This window comes from Heterocephalus glaber, unplaced genomic scaffold (assembly GCF_053883595.1).
Source record: "Heterocephalus glaber isolate CG9 unplaced genomic scaffold, H.glaber_assembly_v1.0 deba00001687, whole genome shotgun sequence".
NCBI classification, from domain to species: domain Eukaryota; kingdom Metazoa; phylum Chordata; class Mammalia; order Rodentia; family Bathyergidae; genus Heterocephalus; species Heterocephalus glaber.
In genome coordinates this window covers 1,678,624-1,700,535 of record NW_028258412.1, presented here as the reverse complement: position 1 = coordinate 1,700,535, position 21,912 = coordinate 1,678,624, and the positions used below count along the sequence as shown (strand labels likewise).

The window sequence follows — 21,912 nt, the reverse complement described above, 5'->3', positions numbered from 1 at the left end:
TCAAATATAATGCAACATGATTTGTTGATGAATTGAACGTAGAAGGCAGTGATGGCTGGAATGTAGGCAAGAGTGGAATCAATGGTGATCATTCACTTTTGATTTATGCAAAAGGGAGAATGGTTTTAGCTCAAAGATAACTGCTGGGGGAGGAGTGTATGTACGGTAGCCGCAATAAAGTAGGAGGATGTAGAAACCAAAGGTTTCATTTAGATGTGTTAAATTTCATATACTTTCTATATATTCAACTGGAAATGTCAAATACATGGTTGGATATTTAAAATCTGGAGTTCATGGGTAGCAGATTGAGTCCTCAGAATATAACTGGTATTTGAAACCACAGGACAGAAGAGCTTTATCCAGGGAGGGTATGGCTGTGACAAAGGGCTGTCCAGCAGTGGCTCTGAGACACTTTGATGTTCAAAGGTCAAGCGGGGGAGGAAGGACTACCTGTGGTGGAGACCAAGGAGGAGGAGTGGGGCCAGTGCCCTGGGAGTGCTATCTCAGGAGTCAAAGAAGCGGGGTCCATGAATGGCAGGAGCAGACAGCTGAGTTCAGTGCCAATCAGGAGTCAATGAAGCAAAGTGCAAAGGGGAGAGACTGGAAGCAGGCCTAGCAGAGGCCCTGGGTGACTTTACTCTCCCACTGCACTGGTGGGTGGTAAGAAAGTGGAGCCCCCCAGCAGCTGTGGAGCAAAGGTGCTGCCCTCAGAGTCATAGGTACATAGGCTGCATGGTCAGCTGCGGGCTGTGGCTCCACCAGAGGAGAAGGGACAACATGATCAATGGCTGTTCATTACTAATGCAGCATTCCTGTCCTACAGTTGTGGACCCAACCTGCTCAGGTGCCTGGGCAACCTAACTGCCAGAATCTGAGGTGACCCGGGCTGTGTATGTATTGCAATAAGGATGTTCTGTTTCAGACTACTTGATAGTTGGCTACATATTCTTTAGTTGATGATCTTAGTGATAGTAGAAAATGAATGCTAGCCAGGCATGGTGGTGCATGCCTCTAATCCCAGCCCTTAGGATGCTGAGGCAGGAAGATTGCCTCAAGTTCAAGGCAAGCCTGGGACTCTATCTCAAAAAAAAAAAAAAAAAAGCTGACTTACAGCCAGAGACACTCTGGTCTCTTTCTTTTTATCAGTTTTATTAAAACTAGGAAAAGAAACAGGCTCTGCAGAGAGAGTAAAAGTAAGAAAAGAAGTATGCCCTACAGCCTGAGGATGGGCCACTATGGATAGAGTACACAGTTGCAAAAACTCAATAGCGACTGTTGTTTGTGTATTACCCACACCTCAGGCTGACATCAGGTCTGGGCTATCCTGTAGAAAACCTGCTCAAGTTCTTGTAAGAAGTCTACATGCAGGGTTTTGGGAACTGTTCTGCACATGTGTTCTGCAGTCTTGCAATTAACAGGTCACACATACATCCTTAGCCAGCTTTGCCTTGCCCTAATCTCCTGTCTCATTTCCCCCTGAGGGACACATATCTCCATAATTCTTTATGGGGTGCTGAGGGAATGGAGGCCTCTGTCTTCTATAGCTTCTTCCAGCTGGAAAGGCTACCTTCCCACTGGGGATCATGTGCTGTCCAGCTCCCTTGGGGTGTTGTGACTTGCTGGGTGGGTCAAAAGAGAAAACCTGTCAGAACACAATGAGAAAAGAATTAGTGACCATTGAGCTGCCAGTTTGATGGGAGAAACTTTACTATTCACCCAAGAGAAGCCCATGAGAAGCAGATTTCCACACTTCTTAGGGAGGACAAAGTATGGCAAAGAGGGAGGTCAGATAAATTATCAAGAGCCTAGGGCCAGGGCTTTAGCTCAGTGGTTCTGCTGCCTGCCTCACAAGTGCAAGGTCCCAAGTTCAATCCCCACTACCAAAAAAAAAAAAAAAAAAAAAATTCAAGAGCCTGAGAGCCATAGCCTTACAAGATTACCCATATAATGGATCTGATTAAAAATGGAGCCTCAATATAGGTCTCCATTTAAGTTATGGTGAATTAGGGTCATTAGTGATTATATTTATCTGTACCCTGAGCAGTACTAGAATCTTGCTCTCTAAAGAGAAGCCCAGAGTCATCCAGAGGTTCTGAAGAATAGCTTTCTTCTTAGTCCTGTGAAAATTCTAGTGACCATTTACGTTGTAGGCTTTTTATAGCTTGTCACTGCATTCCTTGAGGAAGGGCGAAATGGCTCCTCAGGTGCTAGGAATATTATCTCCAGGGTCTTAAAAGGCTGTAGGGCTGCCCTTCTTGCCTCCCTATCTGCCTTTTGATTTCCCAAGGAGATTTCAGACATGTCACTTTGGGATCCCTTACAGTACATGACTCCAAACTGCTTGGGAAGATGGACTGCCTCTAGCAGTTGTAGAATTTCCTACTTGTGTTTTATAAATGATTGCTTGTTAGTCAGTAAACTCCTTCTTTCCAAATTGCTGCATGGAGGCATGTAGTGCCAGAAAGGCATATTTGGAGTCTGTATAGAGCAGTAATGGATAGGTTTGCCACCACTGGTATAGATGTATAATTTAATATCAATGCCTAAGTAGGAGCTATGAGCTCTGCCTTTTGAGCAGAGGTCCCTGGGTGAAGTTGGCCTCAATGGCTTATTGTGGACTGACAACTGCATAACCTGCCTTTTGATGTTCTTCTTAGACAAAGCTACTTGCATCAGTGAACCACACCTCCTTAGGGCCTTGAAAGGACAGGTCACTGATACCCTGCCTGCTTGCATAGGTCTGGGAGATTACTTGTTCACAAGAGTGGCTAACTTCTAGGCCTGTAGACATCAAAGAGGCAGGATTATGAGTAGTGCTAACCTCAAGGGTGTCTAAGAACAAGAGTATCCTCATATTTGGCAAGCCATTCTCCTGTTAACCACAAGTAATCTTTAGTCTCAAAAATCGCTCTGACCTAATGGGGAGTCAGGACTTCTAGTTTCTATCCTAAAGTTAGTTTTGTAGCTTCCTCCATTAGCATAGTTGTAGCTGCTACTGCTTGCAGGCAGAATGGCCATCCAGCAACTATTCCATCTAACTTTTTGAAAAGTATACCACTGGGAAAACTCTAGCCTCTTTCTTTGTCTTCTATAGGTTACCTTTTCTGTTCCTTAGGTCAGAGTATCAGCCAACATGGTGTGCACATCTGGGTACCTGTTTTGCTGAGTTGACTTGGGATGGGTCAGCTCTGGCCTTTTGGCCATACCAAAAGGCACTGCTGGATGGATGCTGTGCTCAGGGTATCTCTTCTTGAGTGGGTATTAGCCCACACCAAGCTCCCTGCTTGTATGTTGGGGTTTACTGTCTATTCCAGAGGACTCCGTTCTAAGCCCTTGCCGTAATTCAAGCATGAATTTCAGCCATCACCATGCCACAGCAAGGCTAAGGCTCTTTCAGAACAGATAGGATGATTGCAGTCATTTCCCAGTACATGAACCAGCTACTCATATATGGGACTTCAGTATTTCACATTCCTGTCCCCCATCCTCCATCATCCCTGAACTCTTCTTATCTATATTAGGAGTTCTTACACAGTTTATTAGTTTTGATTCAAAACTCAAATCCACTCTATAAATTAAAAAGATAACTTATTTCTATTTAGTGTGTACTGTTTCCTGTACTAGTCAGCCCTACCTCTTATTATTCCAGAGTGAAAGGCTGTCAGGCATTATGAAAGTCTACATAGTGAGAGTGACTGACTGTTAGAAATATTGTTTTGCAAAAATAAATCATATGTGACAATGTCATTATATTGAAGATCTTTGCTATCATCTTCCTTTGAGCTGCATATTTCATTTATTTTTTATTCTTGTCTTTCGTATTAAAACCATTTCTATAAATAAATGGAGACAAATTTCTGATCTAGGACCTTCTGTTACTGGGTTAGAGCAATTTGGACCATTTCCATATAAGAAAAATATTTCTATAAAACATTTTGTATTTAACCCATCTTAATACCAACTAGGTTAACTGATAAAGTATTTTAAATATAGCATTACAAGTAATTTTATAGTGCTGAAAAAACAGTATTTGTTTTTTTTCTTAAATTCTTTTATTGGTAAATTTTAGGTATACAATACATTTACATTTATCATTGGGAACTTGTACCTTTACATCATGTATCTTGGTTCTTATTTTTTTCCCATTCCCCTTCCCTCCCTTCAAGCTCTCCACCCCTCCCTATTTACAAAAACTTTGTTTTCATTTTTTCCTTTTCTTATATTTTTTCCTTTCCCTTCTTTCCTTTCCCCTATTTCTCCCACTTCCCCTTCCCCTTTGGACCTTTTCTTCCTATTTCACATTATCAGTTATTCATCTTAATCCTTATTCGCACTTTCATTTTTGCATACCAGAGAAACTATCATTTTTATACATTTGTGTCCTATTTATTTCACTTAAGAGTATCGCCTCATTGTGCATCCACTTAGCTATAAATGTCTCTAGTTTCTCATTCCTTATGGCTGAGTAGTACTCCATTTTATTTTTAAAAACCACATCTTCTTTATCCAGTCTCCAATTGATGGGCACTTGGACTGTTTCTAAGCTTTAGCTATTACAAAATGTACCACTATAAACATGGGTGCACGTAGATCACTGTGATAGAATTCTTTTAATTCTTTAGGGAAGATAACGAGCAGGGAATAGCTAGGTCAAATGGGACCTCTAATTCTAGTTTTTTGAAATATCACCACATTGATTTCCACAGTGGTTGCACCAGTCTACACTCCCACCAACAATGGAGAAGGGTTCCTTTCTCTCCACAACCCCGCCAGCATTTGTTATTGGTTGATTTCTTGATAGCAACCATTCTTTCTGGGGTGAGATGGAATCTCAGTGTTGTTTTCAACTGCATCTCTTGAATGACCGTGATGTTGAACATTTTTTCATATGTTTATTTGCTGCTTTTACTTCTTTGTCTGAGAAGTGTCTGTTCATTTCAGATGCCCACTTTTGAATTGGGTCTTTGAATTTGGGGGGTCTGATTTTTTTCAGTTCTTTATAGATTCTAGATAGTAGTCCTTTGTCTGAGGTACAGCTGCTAAAAATTTTTTCCCACATTATAGGTTGTCTCTTCATGCTGTTGGTGGTTTATCTTGCTGTGCAGAAGCTTTTTAATAAGAGATCCCAGTTGCTGATTCTTTGTGCTAGTTCCCATGCTCCTGAGGTTTTGTTCATAACGTCTTTTCCTATGCCAATGTCTTCAAGAGTTCTACCTAACTTATCTTCCAGAACGTTTAGTGTTTCTGTTTTCATATTTAGCTCTTTAATCCACTTCAATTTTAGTTTAGTGCAAGCTGATAGATATGGGTCTAGTTTTAATCTTTGGCAGGTGGAAATCCAGTTTTTCAACACCATTTATTAAATAAGCTGTCTTTCCTGCAATGAGAGTGGTTGGCTCCTTTGTCAAAGATGAGGTGGCTGACTATGTCTGAAGTTGTTTCTTCATCTTCTAATCTATTCCACAGGTCCTCAGGTCTGTTTCTTTGCCAGTACTATGCTGTTTTTATCACAGTAGCTTTGTAACATAGTTTCAAGTTGAGGATTGTGATACTCCCTTGTCATGTCTCTGTTGCCTAGTATTGTTTTTGCTATTCTAGGTCTCTTCTTGTTCCAAATGAATTTTTGGATTATTTTCTCTAGTTTTGTGAAATATACTGTTGGGATTTCAATCGGGATTGCATTAAATCTATATACCAATTTTGGAAGTATGGCCATTTTCACTATATTGGTTCTTCCTACCCAGGAGCAAGGGATATCTTTCCATTTTCTTGTATCCTCTTCGATCTCTTTTTTCAAAGTGCTCTAGTTTTCAGGGTAGGTCTTCTGCTTCCTTCATTAGATTGATTCCTAGATACTTCTTTTTTTTTTTTGGATGCTATTGTGAAAGGAATCGTTTCCCTAATTTCTCTCTCAGTCTGTTATTTGTGTACAAGAAGGCTATTGATTTTTGAGTGTTGACATTGTATCCAGCTACTCTATTGAATCTGTCGATTAAGTCTAGAAGTCTTTTGGCAGAGTTTTTTGGGTCTTCTATGTAGAGTATCGTATCGTCAGCACATAATGACAGTTTAACTTCTTCCTTTCCTATCTTTATTCCTTTTATTTCTTTCTCTTGTCTAACTGGTATGGCTAATGTTTCCAGAACTATATTGAACAGCAGTGGTGATAGTGGACATCCTTGTCTTGTTCCTGATTTTAGCTTGAAGGTTTTCAGTTTTTGACCATTTAGTATGATATTGGCTGTTGGTTTTTCATAGATAGCCTTAATCAGGTTGGGATAAAGACCTTCAATGCTAATTTTCTGTAGGGTTTTTAACATGAATGGGTGTTGGATTTTGTCGAATGCCTTTTCTGCATCTATGGAGATAATCATATGGTTTTTGTCCTTGGCTCTGTTAATATAGTGTATTACATTTATTGATTTATGTATGTTGAACCATCCCTGCATCCCTGGGATAAATCCCAGTTGGTCAGGGTGTATGATCTTCTTGATGACCCTCTGTATTCTGTTTGCCAGTGTCTTGTTGAGGATTTTTACATCTATGTTCATTAGGGAGATTGGCCTGTAGTTCTCTTTTTTTGGTTGGGTCTTTCCCTGAAAACCAGTATTCATGTGCATGTGCATGTGTACATGTATGCGTGCACATGTATGTGTGTGTGTGTGTGTGTGTGTGTGTGTGTGTGTGTGTGTGTAACTGGGCATTGAACCCTGGGCCTTCCCACTGAGCTATATCCCCAGCTCTGTTTTATTTTTGTTTCTGAGACAGGGTCTTGGTGAATCGCTAAAGTGCCCAGGCTGGGCTTAATCTAGCAATCCTTCTGCCTCAGCCTCTCAGAGCTCTGGGATTACAGGCATGCACCACCATGCTTGTATTGAAAACTCAGTTCTTTTATCTAGGTGTTAATTCCTTTCTAAAATACTTATTTGCTTTAGTTGATTTTTAGAAATCGGTTTGCAGGAAACCTAACAGTATTTTTTTTCTCCTGTTTTGGAACACTGTAATCGAGTGAGAACAAACACCATCATAACTCAGAGCTGATTTACAGCCAAATTTAAATTATTTGTGCTTTGGAGAAGAGAACTGGCAAGGACGAAAGGCCCATGGCTTGTGTGTATTGTAAGATAATTGTAACCATGGTAGTATTTGTTTCCTAATGTTATGTGTTGCTACATCTTAGTGATGAGGTTGACCATAGATAAAACGCCCATTTGTATGTTCCTAGTTAAATTTAAATGATTCCAACAACATTATTCCAACATTAGAAGTAGTCATTTCCTATGAAATTGCTGGTTCCATAATTTGCTTTATCTTATGTGGAAGTGGTTTTCTGCCTAGGTTAGTGATGTCTCTAAACAACGTAAGTTTTCAAGAAGACATATCCTATCAGTGATATCTCTTTAAAATCCAGATAAAGGAATATGAGAAGCTTGACAATGAGGAAGATCGCCTATGTAGAAGTCGGCAGATTTATGATGCCTACATCATGAAGGAGCTTCTTTCTTGTTCGCATGTAAATATTACTTCTTGTTCTGTTACTTTAGTGTGATAACTATGAGACTTCTTTCAGCATTTCCAGAATGAACCTACAAGAGTAGGAAGATGTTTAGAAATTTTAAAATGCACATCCAGGGCAGAACCTATTTCTCATTTTGTCAGTTGTTTCCTTGTGATACACAGTATCTTTTGCATCATGATCACTTAGTGTATTTCAAACACTGATACTTTCATTGCAAAAAATTGATGAAATAGTTAACTTGGATCCACTGAAGAAAAAAATCTCAATTCTAGACTTTCTGAAGAAAGTTAAGCTTTATTATTTTAATGTACTTATGCTTTAACAATTTAGTTAATCAAACATTGATAAATATAAATCTTAAATGTTTTCTTTGAATTAATAAGGATTGTAATTATTTTATTAATTTTGTTCATGAATAGTTAAATAATGGTTGAAGTAACTGTTTTCCTTGTGAACAAGTAAAGAGTAACTTGGCTGTTAGTTAAACTGAGTTCTTAGGAAATTATTTCACAACCAATTTAAGTAGAATAATTAGTAATGAAAATTTACCATGTAAAAATTTGTATGTTAATATTGTGTTTCACAGAAGTGGACTGACAGTCCTAGCCTACTCTGTCCAGTACAATAGCCATTAGCCACCAGTGACTATTGGAATTTGTTTAATTAAATCAGATGAGATTACAAATATATTTCCTTGGTTCCTCCTGAGCCACATGTAACTCAAGTGCTGTACAGCCCCATGTGACCAGTGGCTTCTGTATGGGATGGCTCAGGAGCATAGGATTTCCATCATGGCAGAAAGGTCACAAAAGTGATGCACTATAGTACTTGTGCCCTTGGTGTGTTGTTACAGTTCTTACTGTCACTTGAGTAACTGTGGCTAAAGATGACACCTCTGGTAGCTTCATTGCTTCACTGTTCTTTGGACCTGCATTGCTTGCACGGAAAGAATTTCTAAGCTGGAGCTAATTGTTGGTCCCAGGGCCTCCCTGGCATGCTAGGAAGGACTGAGCCCTTAGAGAAGGCCAGATATTCACAGCAACTAGAGGGGCTTTGGCAATGTGATGTAGTGTTTAAAGCTATTCCTAATGTGCCTATGTAAAGAGGATACAATTTGAAGTTTTGGGGAGGTTAAGTTTGTAATTCACATCTCTGGAAGCTCCATCCTGCTTGCTTCAGCTCCATTCTGTCAAGGCTGCAGTGAGACTTTCTTGAACTCAATACTTTTTAGCACTGTGGCTTGGCTTTGTAAACCTGCCGTTTAATTCTTAGGCACAAGCCCATACATTTGTTTTCTGTTATCGGAGACATTTTACATTTTTAGAAATTTTATCAACCAGTGAAAGAATGTATGCATTAGGTAATGGTAGGGTTCTTCACCATTTATCACCACAGTAACTTTGACCTCCTGTGGGATTAGATATGTCAGATAGGCCGTGTTGTGCTGCTGTCATTTTAGGCACATGTCTGAGAACTCCAGACATCCAGAGGAGTTGTTGAATTCTCTACAAACAGACTACAGATCTTAAAAAATGCTTGCTAATATAATTATCATAGGTTACTTTAGGTTATACCATAGGTTATTATATCATCGGTAACCATTTAGTAATTGTTGTATTAAATTGTCTGTTATTTATATTATATTATGTACAGAAGTTTCTTATATTTGCTGTTATTTAAAAAACATGTCTTTGATTTTTGAAAGCCATTCTCACAGCAAGCTGTAGAACACGTACAAAGTCACCTGTCCAAAAAACAAGTGACGTCAACTCTTTTTCAGGTAAGATAAAATTATTTTAAAACAAAGATAATTTTCTTATCATTGGAATTTGGTGACATTCTTTCTTTGTGCACAAATGTACTAGAGGAATTGCTTTGTATGACTGTTCTCACTAGACCGGCTGAAGCTTACTATGGTTTGTCTTCCATTGAAATGTGCACCTGTACCAACAGGCTTTGCAGACTTGCCTGAGGAGAGTCACTGGAGCTTTCTAGTAACATTATGTGCTAGAGGCTGGGGATTTAGCTCAGTGGCTCCGCCGCCTGCCTTGCAAGCGGAGGGACCTGAGTTCAATCTCTGGTACCAAAAAATTAAAAATAAATAAATAAATTAAAAAACATTATGTGCTAGAAATCAAGACAAGACATTGGATAAGACAGCTTTTCCTCATTTGACATTTTAATACCTGTGATGAATAGGGACTTTACAAGATTTATTTTGTAGTGTCAGGGTTTTTGTACTTGCAGTGAGTATCCTTCAAATTAAATAAAATTTATTTTCCAAAATCAAGAGTGAAAGGTTGAATGACCTTGATTTACAACTGAGGAAGTGTATTTGACCTTGACCATTAATATCTTGAGTATAATACAATTGTACATATTTAAATAACAAGAATTAGCAAAATGTACAACTAATAAGCCTATGCATTTGCTGTTGTTCAGGTCAAATGGCTTCTCCTCCTCATCAAAGCCTTTTGCATCCTGTTTTCTGTAAAGGAGCAGTAGTGTTTGCAACAACAAATTCTCCAATAAATAATGTACTTTTTATGTTTCTAAGAAGTGAAAGAATGCCACTGAGTAATGTAATGATTTTTATAAATCAAAATGATCAATTTATTCTTGTCCTGGATTATTCAGTTGTTTGCTGTTGGTTGATTATTTTTATTTGATGTCTTATGATAGTGTTTATGCGAAATGAAGTTGATCATTCTACAGAGAAAATACCAATTTAACTCTTAGAACATTTGGACAGTAACAAGTCGGATGTTACCCTTTTGTCAAAATAGCTAGATGGATTTTTCATAAAATGTAGAACCTGTCTGTAGAGCCCAGTGGGTTTTAAGCTTAATATCTGAATTGAGCTCACCCGACCTGTGTTTCAGCTGCAGCTTCCTGACTCCATGTTCTCACCAGCAGTGGGGAGATGCCAGGCCCTCACCCTCAGAGGGGGTTCTGAGATTCCGTGAGGAAGGTACACATAGGCTGCTTTTCACTGGCCCGAATACTCCCCAAATGTTAGCTGTTACTGGATATGTTGAAGTCAAAAAGTACAATGTGATTATCTGCTTTTTTTTGTCTCCACATTTCTACATCAGAATTTTATTTTTCAACTAACTTTGCCATGGAGTGCCAATAGCCCTATATAAGTCAATCACATCTAATACTGCTAAACTATACCTTATAGTTTACAGTGTATTAGTCAGGTTTACATTGTATTTTGTAAATAAATAGAGGCTTATTTAGCCATTATGGAGGCTGAAAGTCTAAGATCAGGCAGCCCGATCAATTCAGCCTCTGAAGAGTGTCCCCTTGAGTGTGTCACACAATGGGGACGTGGTGTCCTGGCAGGAGTATGTGCTGGAGGGAGAGATCACCTGGAGAGACAGGAAACCACAGAGATAAAGGAGGGACCAGGCTTATTATTTTTATAGCAACAACCTCTCATGAGAATTAACCAGAGTTCCAAAAGAACTCCATCCATCCCTTCTGGGAGTAGCACCTATGGTGACCTAATCATCTCCTCTGGGCTCCACCTCTTAAAGGTCCCCCCACATTGCCACATGTTCAACCAAGCTCCCAACATGTGAGTCCTTGGGGGACACACTCAACCCATACCTAAACCGTAGCACATGGGATTTTATTCAGATTTTCACTTTTCCTATAGCATAAATAACATTGAAACAAGATTTTTCCAGGTGAGATAAAAATGACAGTAAAATTCTTCTCATAACTTCAGGGAACATCCATTTAGAAGCTATTTATTTAGATGTCTTTTTAAAACTCTTTACCAATTTGTTTTGTTCCTTAAAAAATTAATGAAAATAGTATTCTGGTGAAATTGATATAGAATGGGTAGTATTCTGTTTCAGAAGAGAAGAAGATATTAAATTCATTAAAATGAATGTATTAGTGTAATTTAACATGTAACATCAGAGCATAGTGATTAAAACATAAATAAACATTTTATGTTTGATTGTCCTGTTTATAAAGTTGGTTAAAGTTCATAGTAATAAAAATGCTCCCCAAGTAAATGAAAAATATTTTTATTAAATTCATTTTGTTTGCAAGCTCAACTTTAGAGGTAAGTGTTTGCATAGGTACTTTTGGTAGTGGGGGCTAGAAAAGGTCCTGGATGGTGTTTGGATGCCTAAAAATGTAACATTCTTACTTTAATTCTTAAAGTAGCCTTCCAAATGAGATCTGGCTTTTCTGCCTCCGCCTCCCCTTTTTGTGGTACTAGGCATTAAACCTGGGACCTTCTCATTGAACTACATCCCCAGTCCTTTATAAAAAATTTATTGAGGGGCTGGGGATTTAGCTCTGTGTTTCTGCTGCCTGCCTCGTAAGCACAAGGTCCCAAGTTCCATCCCCAGTACCAAAAAATAATAATAATAATTATTGAAACAGAGTCTCACTAAGTTGCCAGATTGCCCAGGCTGGGCTTGACTTTATGATCCTCCTTCCTCAGCCTCCCAGAGTGCTTGGATTTACAGCCATGTGCCAGTGTTCCTGGCTTCTCCTTTTATAGATTAAGAGAACAGAGGACCAGAGAGAGGAGCAGGTGCTCATAATCCCGCTGCCACTTCTGGCTTTTGCACTGTACCCTGGGCATGTTGGTGGTTCCTTCTGCTGAAGCAGTGCAATAAGGTGGTTAGGAATTCCTAGAGACTATTGTCTTTTTACTCTTTAGTGGAGAGTATGGGATGTTTGACAAAATAGAAAAGAAAAATATTAATTGATGTAATTGTTTTTATAAATAGAAAGTCTATGATATGTAAATTTAGCCATTTTATAGATCTTTAAACTCTTGATCTGCTTTGTGTCTTGAAGTCTACAGAATCTTTTGAGACTTGCAGAGGACTTGGCTAGGATGGATGTGGTGTGTTGCCATGGAATCCTAGTTATTCAGAGCTGAAGAGTACTTCAGAGAGTTCAGCTTCCCCTTTTATCAAGGAGGGAGCCAATTCCATGTGGCTTCAGGGACCAGTCCCAGAGCCTTCTCCAGACAGCAGTAGCACTGGGGGGAGGGGGCAGAGGTTGGAATGTCCCCAAGGAGTCCCCCTTGCCAGTGCAGACTCCTCTCTGCAGCAGGAAATGAGAGTCTGGTCTTCTTGGCTTCTGCAGACTTCTACCCTTAACCATTCTGGACCATGTCATGATTAGTTGTTCTTTTTGTTTTTGTTTTTGTTTTTTTGTTTTTTGTTTTTTGGTACCAGGGATCGAACTCAGGACCTTGCGCTTGCAAGGCAGGCACTGAAACTGTTGAGCTAAATCCCCAGCCCCTTGGTTGTTCTTTTTGTAAACATTCAGGATGATCCATAAAGTCATCAAAAGTATTAAATTTTCCATTGTTCAACAGTTTAGGTCATTGAGATGTTTTCCAAAAAGATCTCGTTTGACTCTCAGTTGAACTGTAAAATAGTGAGTGCCACACTTGATAATTTTATTGTGTCTGATTTAAAATTGCTCACCTGAAACAGTTTATGCTGCTTATTTGCTAATGGATAAAGCAGCACAGAACTACAGTAGATTGTAGTTGCTCTGAGGGGAAAGAAGTGTACACATGAACCAGGAGCCTCTGGCTTCAACCCCATTAGCCATGAACTTGTTCAGAGATTTTGGGGATGTACCTGCCTGCAGTCCCAAAGCCTCCTTATCTGCAAGTGGGATTAACTGACTGGGATTAACTCTCCCTCCTGGTTACCTTTACTTCTGATTCTAAGTGGGCAAGATAGCCAGTTAAGGTAACTATGGACTGGGGCTGGGGATTTAGCTCAGTGGTGCCACCGCCTGCTTCACAAGTGCCAGGTCCTGAGTTCGATCTCTGGTACCAAAAAAAAGATAACTATGGACTTATTTGCTTTCAGTCTTTAAAATGCAATATGAATATAGATCACAAATGCTTTTAGTAGTTTATAACTTACAGGGCCCAGTACAAAATGAAAACATGGGGCTCCTTTTCAAAAATTATTAAGAATTTTGAGATAGAGGAGCATGAAATGCAATGCCAGGATCTTCAGAGTTGCACACCCACAAAGCTGTCCTTGGTCATTTAGGAAGTGTCCATGACTTGCCAGGAGCCTTACTAGGCACTAGGGATGCAGTGATACAGACCTGCCCCTGTCTTCATGGGACCTAGTATTGGAAACAGCTATGAAATAAACAGTCCTGATAGTGAATCTCTTAGTGAAAACTGGACAGGTACCAACAAGGACAAGGACACGATGCTGTGGAAGTGCATCACCATGAACCTCACCTGGGCTGAATCTCTTTGTTTATATCTTTCATTGTAATATACTCATGCTTACAGTGTGGGATTTCTTTTCCATCTTTTCCAGCCATACATAGAAGAAATTTGTGAAAGTCTTCGAGGCAACATTTTTCAAAAGTTTATGGAAAGGTATGCAACTTTATACATACATACATATACATATATACATACATACATATTGGCCATGACTTATGTGTCAGCCTTTGTGCTAGACTGTTTCCTGTATGCATTATAATTTAGGGTTTTTATAGCTTCACATTCCTTTGGCCTTCAGTTCTTCAGCTTCAATTGATCTAAAATTTAAATAGACAAGGGAAATTCAGTTTTAAAAGTATCTTATTGGAAAGCCTTTGTAATGCAAGTATGGGTGTGATTTATCAGATTTATTTCCTTGGATTGTGATGGCATATCTCCCAAAGGTAGACAAACCTAGGCTCCATTCTTCATGTACTAATGGAATTTAAGGGCATAGGCTAAAGTGTGTTTATGATTGTATGCACCATTAAAATACCTAAGAATTATGCTCCTGTGGGTTACTCAAACCATAGAGCATGTTTGTCATGTAATATTCTGCAATTTGCCAGTAGTACCTATAGAAACATTTGTCTCTTGTGCTGTTCAGATACCTACCCATCAGTTCTTCTATGGGTCATGCCTCTGACAGTGCACTGTTGGAATTAAACTTCCTACAGCCAAGTCGGCCTTCACACTGACTATCCTTCTCACCCTAAACTGGGATCATTTCTAGATAGTTGACACAATGATCATATCTCATTGCTGGAGCTGTATGTAGCTGCTCAGTAATTGTACCTAAAGAACAAACACTGCTTTTCTGCAGTTTTCTTCTCCACGTACTCACAGAGCTAAATCAATTAAAAATTGTGTTTTGGGCTGGGGATTTAGCTCAGTGGCACTGCACCTGCCTCGAAAGTGCAAGGTCCTGAGTTCAATCCCCGGTACCAAAATAAAAAAACTGTCTGCCGCCATTCCACTGCTCCTAGGGCAGAAGTGAGCCAATCCCAGCACCCAGGAGGAGGCTACACACCACCATTCCACCGCTCCTAAGGCAGAGGAGGTGAGCCAATCCCAACACCCAGGAGGATGTGAGCTGCACAGGTGCCAGCAGCAGCCCCCTGCCCCCCGTTGAAATGAGGAGACACGTAAACAAGCCCCAAAAACAGATTTCCAGATCACCTACAGCAATCCCAAAGGGAAATGAGATGGAACAATCTGATACTCAACCACCTGGACTCCCTGAACTGGCAACAAAAGAGGATCTGGAAAAAATGAAATCAGAAATAATTTCTCGGGTAACAGCAAAGATTGTGCCCATAGTGCAAGACATGATTAATAAATCTAGAGAGGACACAGATAAAAAAAAATAGAGGATCTAAGGAACATGATGGAATCCCAACATAGAAAACAAATGGAATCCATAAAACAGATGCAAACAGATTTCCAAGACATTAAAAACTCAACTGAAAGTCTACGCAGCAGAATGAACCAATGTGAGGACAGAATTTCAGATATAGAACATAAGATTGCAATTAGTGACCAGGAAAAGAAAACTTGCTTTAAAATTGTAAGGGACCATGAGAAATCAATCCAGCAGCTGCTAGACTATGCAAAGAAGAATAACATAAGACTGATTGGAGTCAATGAAGAAACAGGAGAGAGTGCAGATGACATAAAAAACTGTTCACAGAAGTGATGGTAGAAAACTTCCCAAGCAGGAGAAAAGAACTTGACATACAGATAAGTGAGGCATATAGGACTCCAAATAGCCTTGATCAAAAAAAAATCTCCACATAGGCATATAATAGAATTCCAGAAACCCAACAGAAGAACAAAATTCTACAAGCAGTGAGAGAAAAGAAACAAATCACATACAAAGGAAAGTCCATCAGAATCAAAGCAGACTTCTCAGTGCAAACCCTCAAGGCAAGAAGAGCTTGGAGTGACATATTTCAAGCCCTAAAGGAAAACAGCTTCCAACCCAGATTGATGTACCCTGCAAAACTATCTTTCAAAATGGGTGGAGAAATAAGATACTTTGATGATAAAGAGAACCTTAGGAACTTCATGAATACCAAACCAACACTCAAAAAAATTTTAGACAAAATCCTAGGAAAAGACAATGAGGATCACAACCCCAGGAAGCCCAGCAGAATGAATCCGTTTGGCATGACAAATTAAACCCAAAGGGGGAGAATCCAACAAAAAGAAAAAGTTATGATAAGGCTTTTAAAACTTTTAACTTTATCTTCCTAAAGAGTGTATAATTCAATCTTGTTATTGTACTGATTACTATTTTTCTGATTCTAGAGTTTCACACTTTTCCTTGTGCTGTACTGGCTATTTATCATCTTGTGTGTACTTTTTAATTGGGTTATTAATGTGCTGTAAGAATTCTTTATATATTCCTGTCATAGGTTATATGCATTGTAAATATGGTCTGTTTAAGGACTACTTTTCATTTTAACAATGTCATTTAAAGTTCTAAATTTTGATGGAATCTCATTTATCAATTTTTTTCTTTTATACATCATGTTTTTTGTATCCAGGAAGTTCTTGCCTACCCTAAATTCATAAACATTTTCCCTTATAATTTCTTCTTAAAGTTTTATAGTTTTAGTCTTTCATATTTAGGTTCATAGATCCTTTCAAGCTATTTTTATGTATGGAAATAAAGGGTTGAGGTTAATTTTTTATATACGTATACCAGGTGTTCTAGTGCCATTTGCTGAAATCATTGTCTTTTCCTCGGCTCTTGAATTGAGTTTATATTCTATAAAATGTTACTGTTTAATAATCTTTCAAAACTCAGTGGACCATATATGTGTGGTTCTATTTCTAGATTCTCTGTTTTATTCCAATGATCTTTATGTCTTTCCTTACACCAACACTGCCTTGATTACTGTAGCTTTAGAGGAAGTCTTAAAGTTAGGTACTAAACGTCTTCCAACACTGTTTTTTTTTCTTTTTCTTTTTACTTTTCTAGGTCCTTTGTACTCCTACATAACTTTTAAATTTCAATATCCAGTTCTTCATTTATAGCAAGTATACATAGACCTGAATTTTTATATACACCTTGTGATTTCTAATCCTGCTAAATTCAAGTACAAGTTCTAGGGGCTCCTAGAGATTTCTTAGTATTTTCTCTGTGGATGATCATTTCATCTACATATAAAGATTTTGCTTCTACCTTGCCAATCCTATCCTAATTGTGTCATTTTATTGCCAGACTATTTTGGTTTGGGCCTAGGTTTCAAAGTTTAATGGACAGGTGAAGAGTATGCATGTCTGCCCTTGTTCCCCACCTTAAGGAGAAAGCATTGTATCTTCTCCATTCATATAAGGCGTTCTCGCTGGAAGTATGGAGTACATGTCTTTAATCTGTTGAGAAGGTTCTGTTCTACTTCTAGTCTCCTGATAGCTTTTACCATGAACAGCTGTGGAATTTAGTCCAGTCATTTTTCTCCAACTAGTGACAGGGTCATACGGCTTTTTCCTTTCCTCTGTTAAAATGATGACTTTTGGGGGTGGATCATCCAATGCTGAACCAACACTGCCATCCCTATAATAAAACCACTTTCTACATACTGCCAGATCTGATTTCTAATAGTTTGTTTTGTTAAACCCATTTCTATCTATGTTCATACTTTTTTCTTCTATTATCTTTATCCAATTTAGGATTAGCGCAATGTTGATTTCCTAAAATGAGGGGAGAAGTGTTCCTTTTTTTTTCTGCTTTAATTGTTTGATATAATTTATCAGTTAAAATGTATACGAGCCTGTTGTCATATAGGTACGTTTTCAAGCTAGGAATATACTTTCTTTAATAGGTGCTATTCAAATTTTATATTTCCTCCAGAGTTAGTTTCATTAATTTGTCTTCCAGCTACTTCTTAGAAGTTGTCAAATTTATTTCAAAACAGATTTTTGAAATATGCTTTCTATATCCTTTTAAATTCTGTAAAATCTGTGGTAATGTCTCCTAGATCTTGATATTGTAATTTTTAAAATGGATAATGGATATTGTGTAACAGGAAGAAAAGGTCTAAAGGAGCAGGGGAAGTGGGAGGGGTAGGGGAAAGAAGAGAAGGGAAAAGAAAAAATATGAGAAAAGGAAAAAAATGGAAACAAAATCTTTGCAAATAGGGAAGGGTGGAGGGGGTGAAGGGAGGGCAGGGGAAAGGGAAACAAATAAGAACCAAGATACTCATGTAATGGTACAGTTTCCCAATGATGTATGTAAATGTATTTTATACCTAAAATGTACCAATAAACTTAATGGGAAAAAAAAAACGTGTTATGATTCTACTAGAGTTCAAGAGATAATTTTACCCTGGGGTGGAGTCAATACTTTCGGAAAGGAATATACATACAAGTGATTATATTCTTCTGAGCCAGAAGGCAGCACAGTGAGGTCAAGGAAAGGGCTATGGCTCTGCACTGCTGACTCTAGGCCTCCATTGCCAGTGTTCCTCAGGTCTCTGCTTTCCCACCTCTTGAGTCACCCTTGTGTTCATATGACCCTTGGGAGAAGAGAAAGATGGGCTTGTAATCCAAAGCCAGGAGGCAGGTCTTCCCTGGATATGTTGTAACTTCAAAGAACATCCTTCTGCCAAGCCTGAGCTGGCTAATACATAGCCTTTTCCTTCCCCAAGTTAGCCATCACCTGTTCCAGGGAATTTAAGGGAAACTGCTTGTATTTCAGGAAGCATGCACACCACATGTTTTGAAGCATTTACAGTTTTGTGTAAGTTATTTTCAAAATCATTCTGTTAATCTTTACACCTGTCAGTTCTTTTTCTGTTAATGCATTCTCAAATTTAGAAATAGAAATTCCACGTCAAGTTGCAAGTTTTGGTTTTGGAAAGCACAGGTCCTCTCTAAAGCATCATAGGATTGGCAGATTGGGCTCCAAGTTCAGGTGACTCCCTCCTGGTGGCCACCCTGCAGTCTGGTAGTAAAGAGGAAGTACTCAGCAGTGCAGGGGTATGGCTGTCACCTCCTCCAGAGGCCTGAACAGGGACAGGGGTGAAACTCCCAATGGGGCTGGCTCTAGAAGCCTGGATCTGTGGAGGCCTGTGAGCCTGTTGCACAGGCAGCGAGCCTCTGGTGCTGTGCAGCACAGAGACTGAGTGAGCATCACAGTTGAAACAGGCTGCCTCCTGCACTGCATCCAAGCACTTCAGGGTCTTTAACTGGCCTTTGAGGCCTCTGCAGGGGCTCTGGCTACTAACAGCCTGTACTTTTCACCAAGGCTTCTCCTTCTGCCCAGGTGTTGATCAAGAATAGTGAGTACTCAAGTCACCCAGAGGCAGACAGGGCTAGGCCCTGACACATAGGGAACCAAGGAGGAACGGGTCACAGCAAATCCATGCTTAGTGGGCTAACATGCACCTGTTCCTCTCTTCCTGGTTTGCTAACTGTCAGGCTACTTGTAAAGAGTGCCAAGTCACCCCCCATTCCTTAGCACCAGCTCTGAGTGCCAGGATCAGTGAAAAAGAAGTGTACATGAGCCCATGAGTCCAATGGAAGTTCAGGGACCAGTTACGGATTTATTAATACAGGAAACACCCAGATGGCTGTTCTTCTGCATGTACGTGCTGGAAAAACTTGGGGTTTCTCAAAAGATAATGGTAATTTACCAACCTCATAGAGATGTTAGGAAAATCAATGAAATGCTCTTTAAAAGTCATTTTAGATTCATTGAAAAAAGTTACTGATTGCAAAGAATTCTTCTGGTTTGGAGTTTTAATCTTATTAGCATTAGAAGTATTTGTAAAGGATCTTTACTTTTTTGAAGTCCTATTAAATGAATCCTATAGGGAATTGTGGTAGTTGGGTGTTCTGCAGCATTCTCTTCCACTAATGTTAATACCTGTAACACTTATTAAATCACATCTAATATTTGATACTACACGATTCAATACAGCTATACAATACAATTATACAAAATGTGTTAACACAAAGAATGCAACCAAAGTTAAGATACCAAACAAAACCTATACACCAAAGCCGGGGATTTAGCTCAGTGGTTTCACCTCCTGCTGTGCAAGCACAAGGACCCGAGTTCGATCACCGGTACCAAAAAAAAAAAAAAAACCTATATACCAAATAGTTTCTCTAGTGTGAGAAACTGAAAGTGTAAATAAGGACTAAAAGGTATAATAGATAATGTGAAGTAGGAAGAAAAGGGGCAAAGGGGAGGGGGAAGTGGGGAGGGGTAGGGGAAGGGAAAGAAGGGAATGGAATTAATATCAGAAAATGTAAAATGAAAACAAAGTCTTTGTAAATAGGGAGGTATGGAGGGGTTGAAGGGAGGGCAGGGGAAGGGGGAAAAATAAGAACCAAGAGAGATTATGTAAAGGTGCAGATTTCCAATGATGAATGTCATTATATTGTATACCTAAAATGTACCAATAATATATATATAAATATTTTTTTAAATCCTATATAACTTTTTTTTTCTTTCTTTTTTTTCCAAAAATACTGCCAGATGCTGATGTTCAGTGTAATGTCTTTGCCTGTTCAGTTACAGAAAGTGGTGCTCAGTTGTAGAATGTATTGTACTTTTTTTTTTTTTTTGGTACTGGGGATCGAACTCAGGTCCTTGTGCTTGCTCAGCAGGCGGTGAAACCACTGAGCTAAATCCCCATCCCCGTATTGTACCTTTTAACACCTGATGTGTACATCCTATGTAATAGAAAGGGCAACAATAAAATAGCAATCCTGAAGAAAGAGTATGGCAGAAAAAGATCTGTAAGCACAATCTTATTTTCTTTTGTTGTCCAGAATACTTAAATTCTTGAGCCTCCCAGTAATTGGAAGCTAAATAAAGCAACTCAGGTTTCATTTAAAAAGAAAACCTTAACATGCACTTCACAGATATTCCTTCTGTCTTTCCTCTCCTCCTTTTCCCCTTGTTTTTTTTTTTTTTTTTCATTCTAAGAGCACTGGATCCTGTTTCTTTGTAAGGAATCATGCTACCAGCTAGATGAGATCCAGTTCTCACCAAGAATAGTCTATTCTTGCAAGGAGAATTCAGTTTAGGACTTATTTTTTTTCCTTCCATCTTTTCTTTCCCCTCATGCCTTCTGCCTTTCCCTTCCTCCCTTCTTTCCTTGCTCTCTCCCCAACCCCTCTTTTTTTTTTTTTTTTTTTACAATGCTGAGGATCAGGCTTGGGTCCTTGCACATCATAGGCAAGTACCTTAGCACTGAACTGTACCGTCATCCCCATAGTATGGATTTATTCTGAACATATATTTAATAATTAACTTACAGATATGTTGCTCATTAATTAAAAAGCAATCAAAATAATATATTTACTAAGTAGATATTGATAGTTATTTTTGTTAATTCATGGTTGAAGAAAACACTTGCCGAGCAATTTAGAAGATTGTAGAAGCATGTCAGTGTGTGTAACATTGAATTTTGGGGTCCTAATCTGAGAGATTCTCTTCCATACTCTTTGTATCTTTGAGAGGCAGTGCTGAATGTTGATTAAATGCCTAGAGCCTATTCATCTGGGTTCACATGGGCTCCACCCATTCTCTCACCATGTAACCTTGGCCAAGCCACTTGGTATTTAGCTCCCTTAATATTCTCTGCTGTAAGATGGGATCCCAAAATAGTACCTGTCCTTAGAACTGTTAAAAGGAGTGCACATCTGCGCACTACCTGGCACGTGATAAGCACAGTTTGTTTGTTTGTTTGTTGGTGTGTTTTTTTTGTACCAGGGATTGATTGAACTTGGGACCTTGCACTTGCAAGGCAGGCAGCAGACCAACTGAGCTAAATCCCCGGCCCTAGTTTTTTAGTTCTTACTACTCTTAAAATTATTTGTAAACATTAAATTTTTTATTATTTAGAACTGCACTGTCTAGTATGGTAGCTACTAGCCACCTAAGATACTGAGCACTTGAAATGAGACTAGTCAAAATTCAAATGTACTGTAACTGCAAAAGATACACCAGATTTTTAGGACTGGGGATTTAGCTCAGTGGTTCCAGTGCCTGCTACACAAGCGCAAGGTCCTGAGTTCAATCCCTGGTAACAAAAAAAAAAAAAAAAAAAGATACACCAGATTTCGAAGGTCTTCTATATAAATA

At 38.9% G+C, this 21,912-nt stretch overlaps 1 protein-coding gene across 9 annotated transcripts in view; it reads left to right on the top strand.

The window, feature by feature from the left end:
- The window catches only part of Grk3 (G protein-coupled receptor kinase 3), a 213,644-nt gene that overhangs the window by 95,991 nt on the left and 95,741 nt on the right, over positions 1-21,912 (top strand). For 8 of the 9 annotated variants that reach the window (XM_087198007.1, XM_087198012.1, XM_087198011.1 and 5 more), the window contains 3 exons: positions 7,412-7,513; positions 9,225-9,299; positions 13,858-13,919. In XM_087198007.1, the coding sequence (XP_087054133.1) occupies positions 7,412-7,513; positions 9,225-9,299; positions 13,858-13,919 (239 nt within the window). The remainder of the gene's footprint in view (positions 1-7,411; positions 7,514-9,224; positions 9,300-13,857; positions 13,920-21,912) is intronic. The other variant, XM_087198009.1, reaches the window with a different exon arrangement.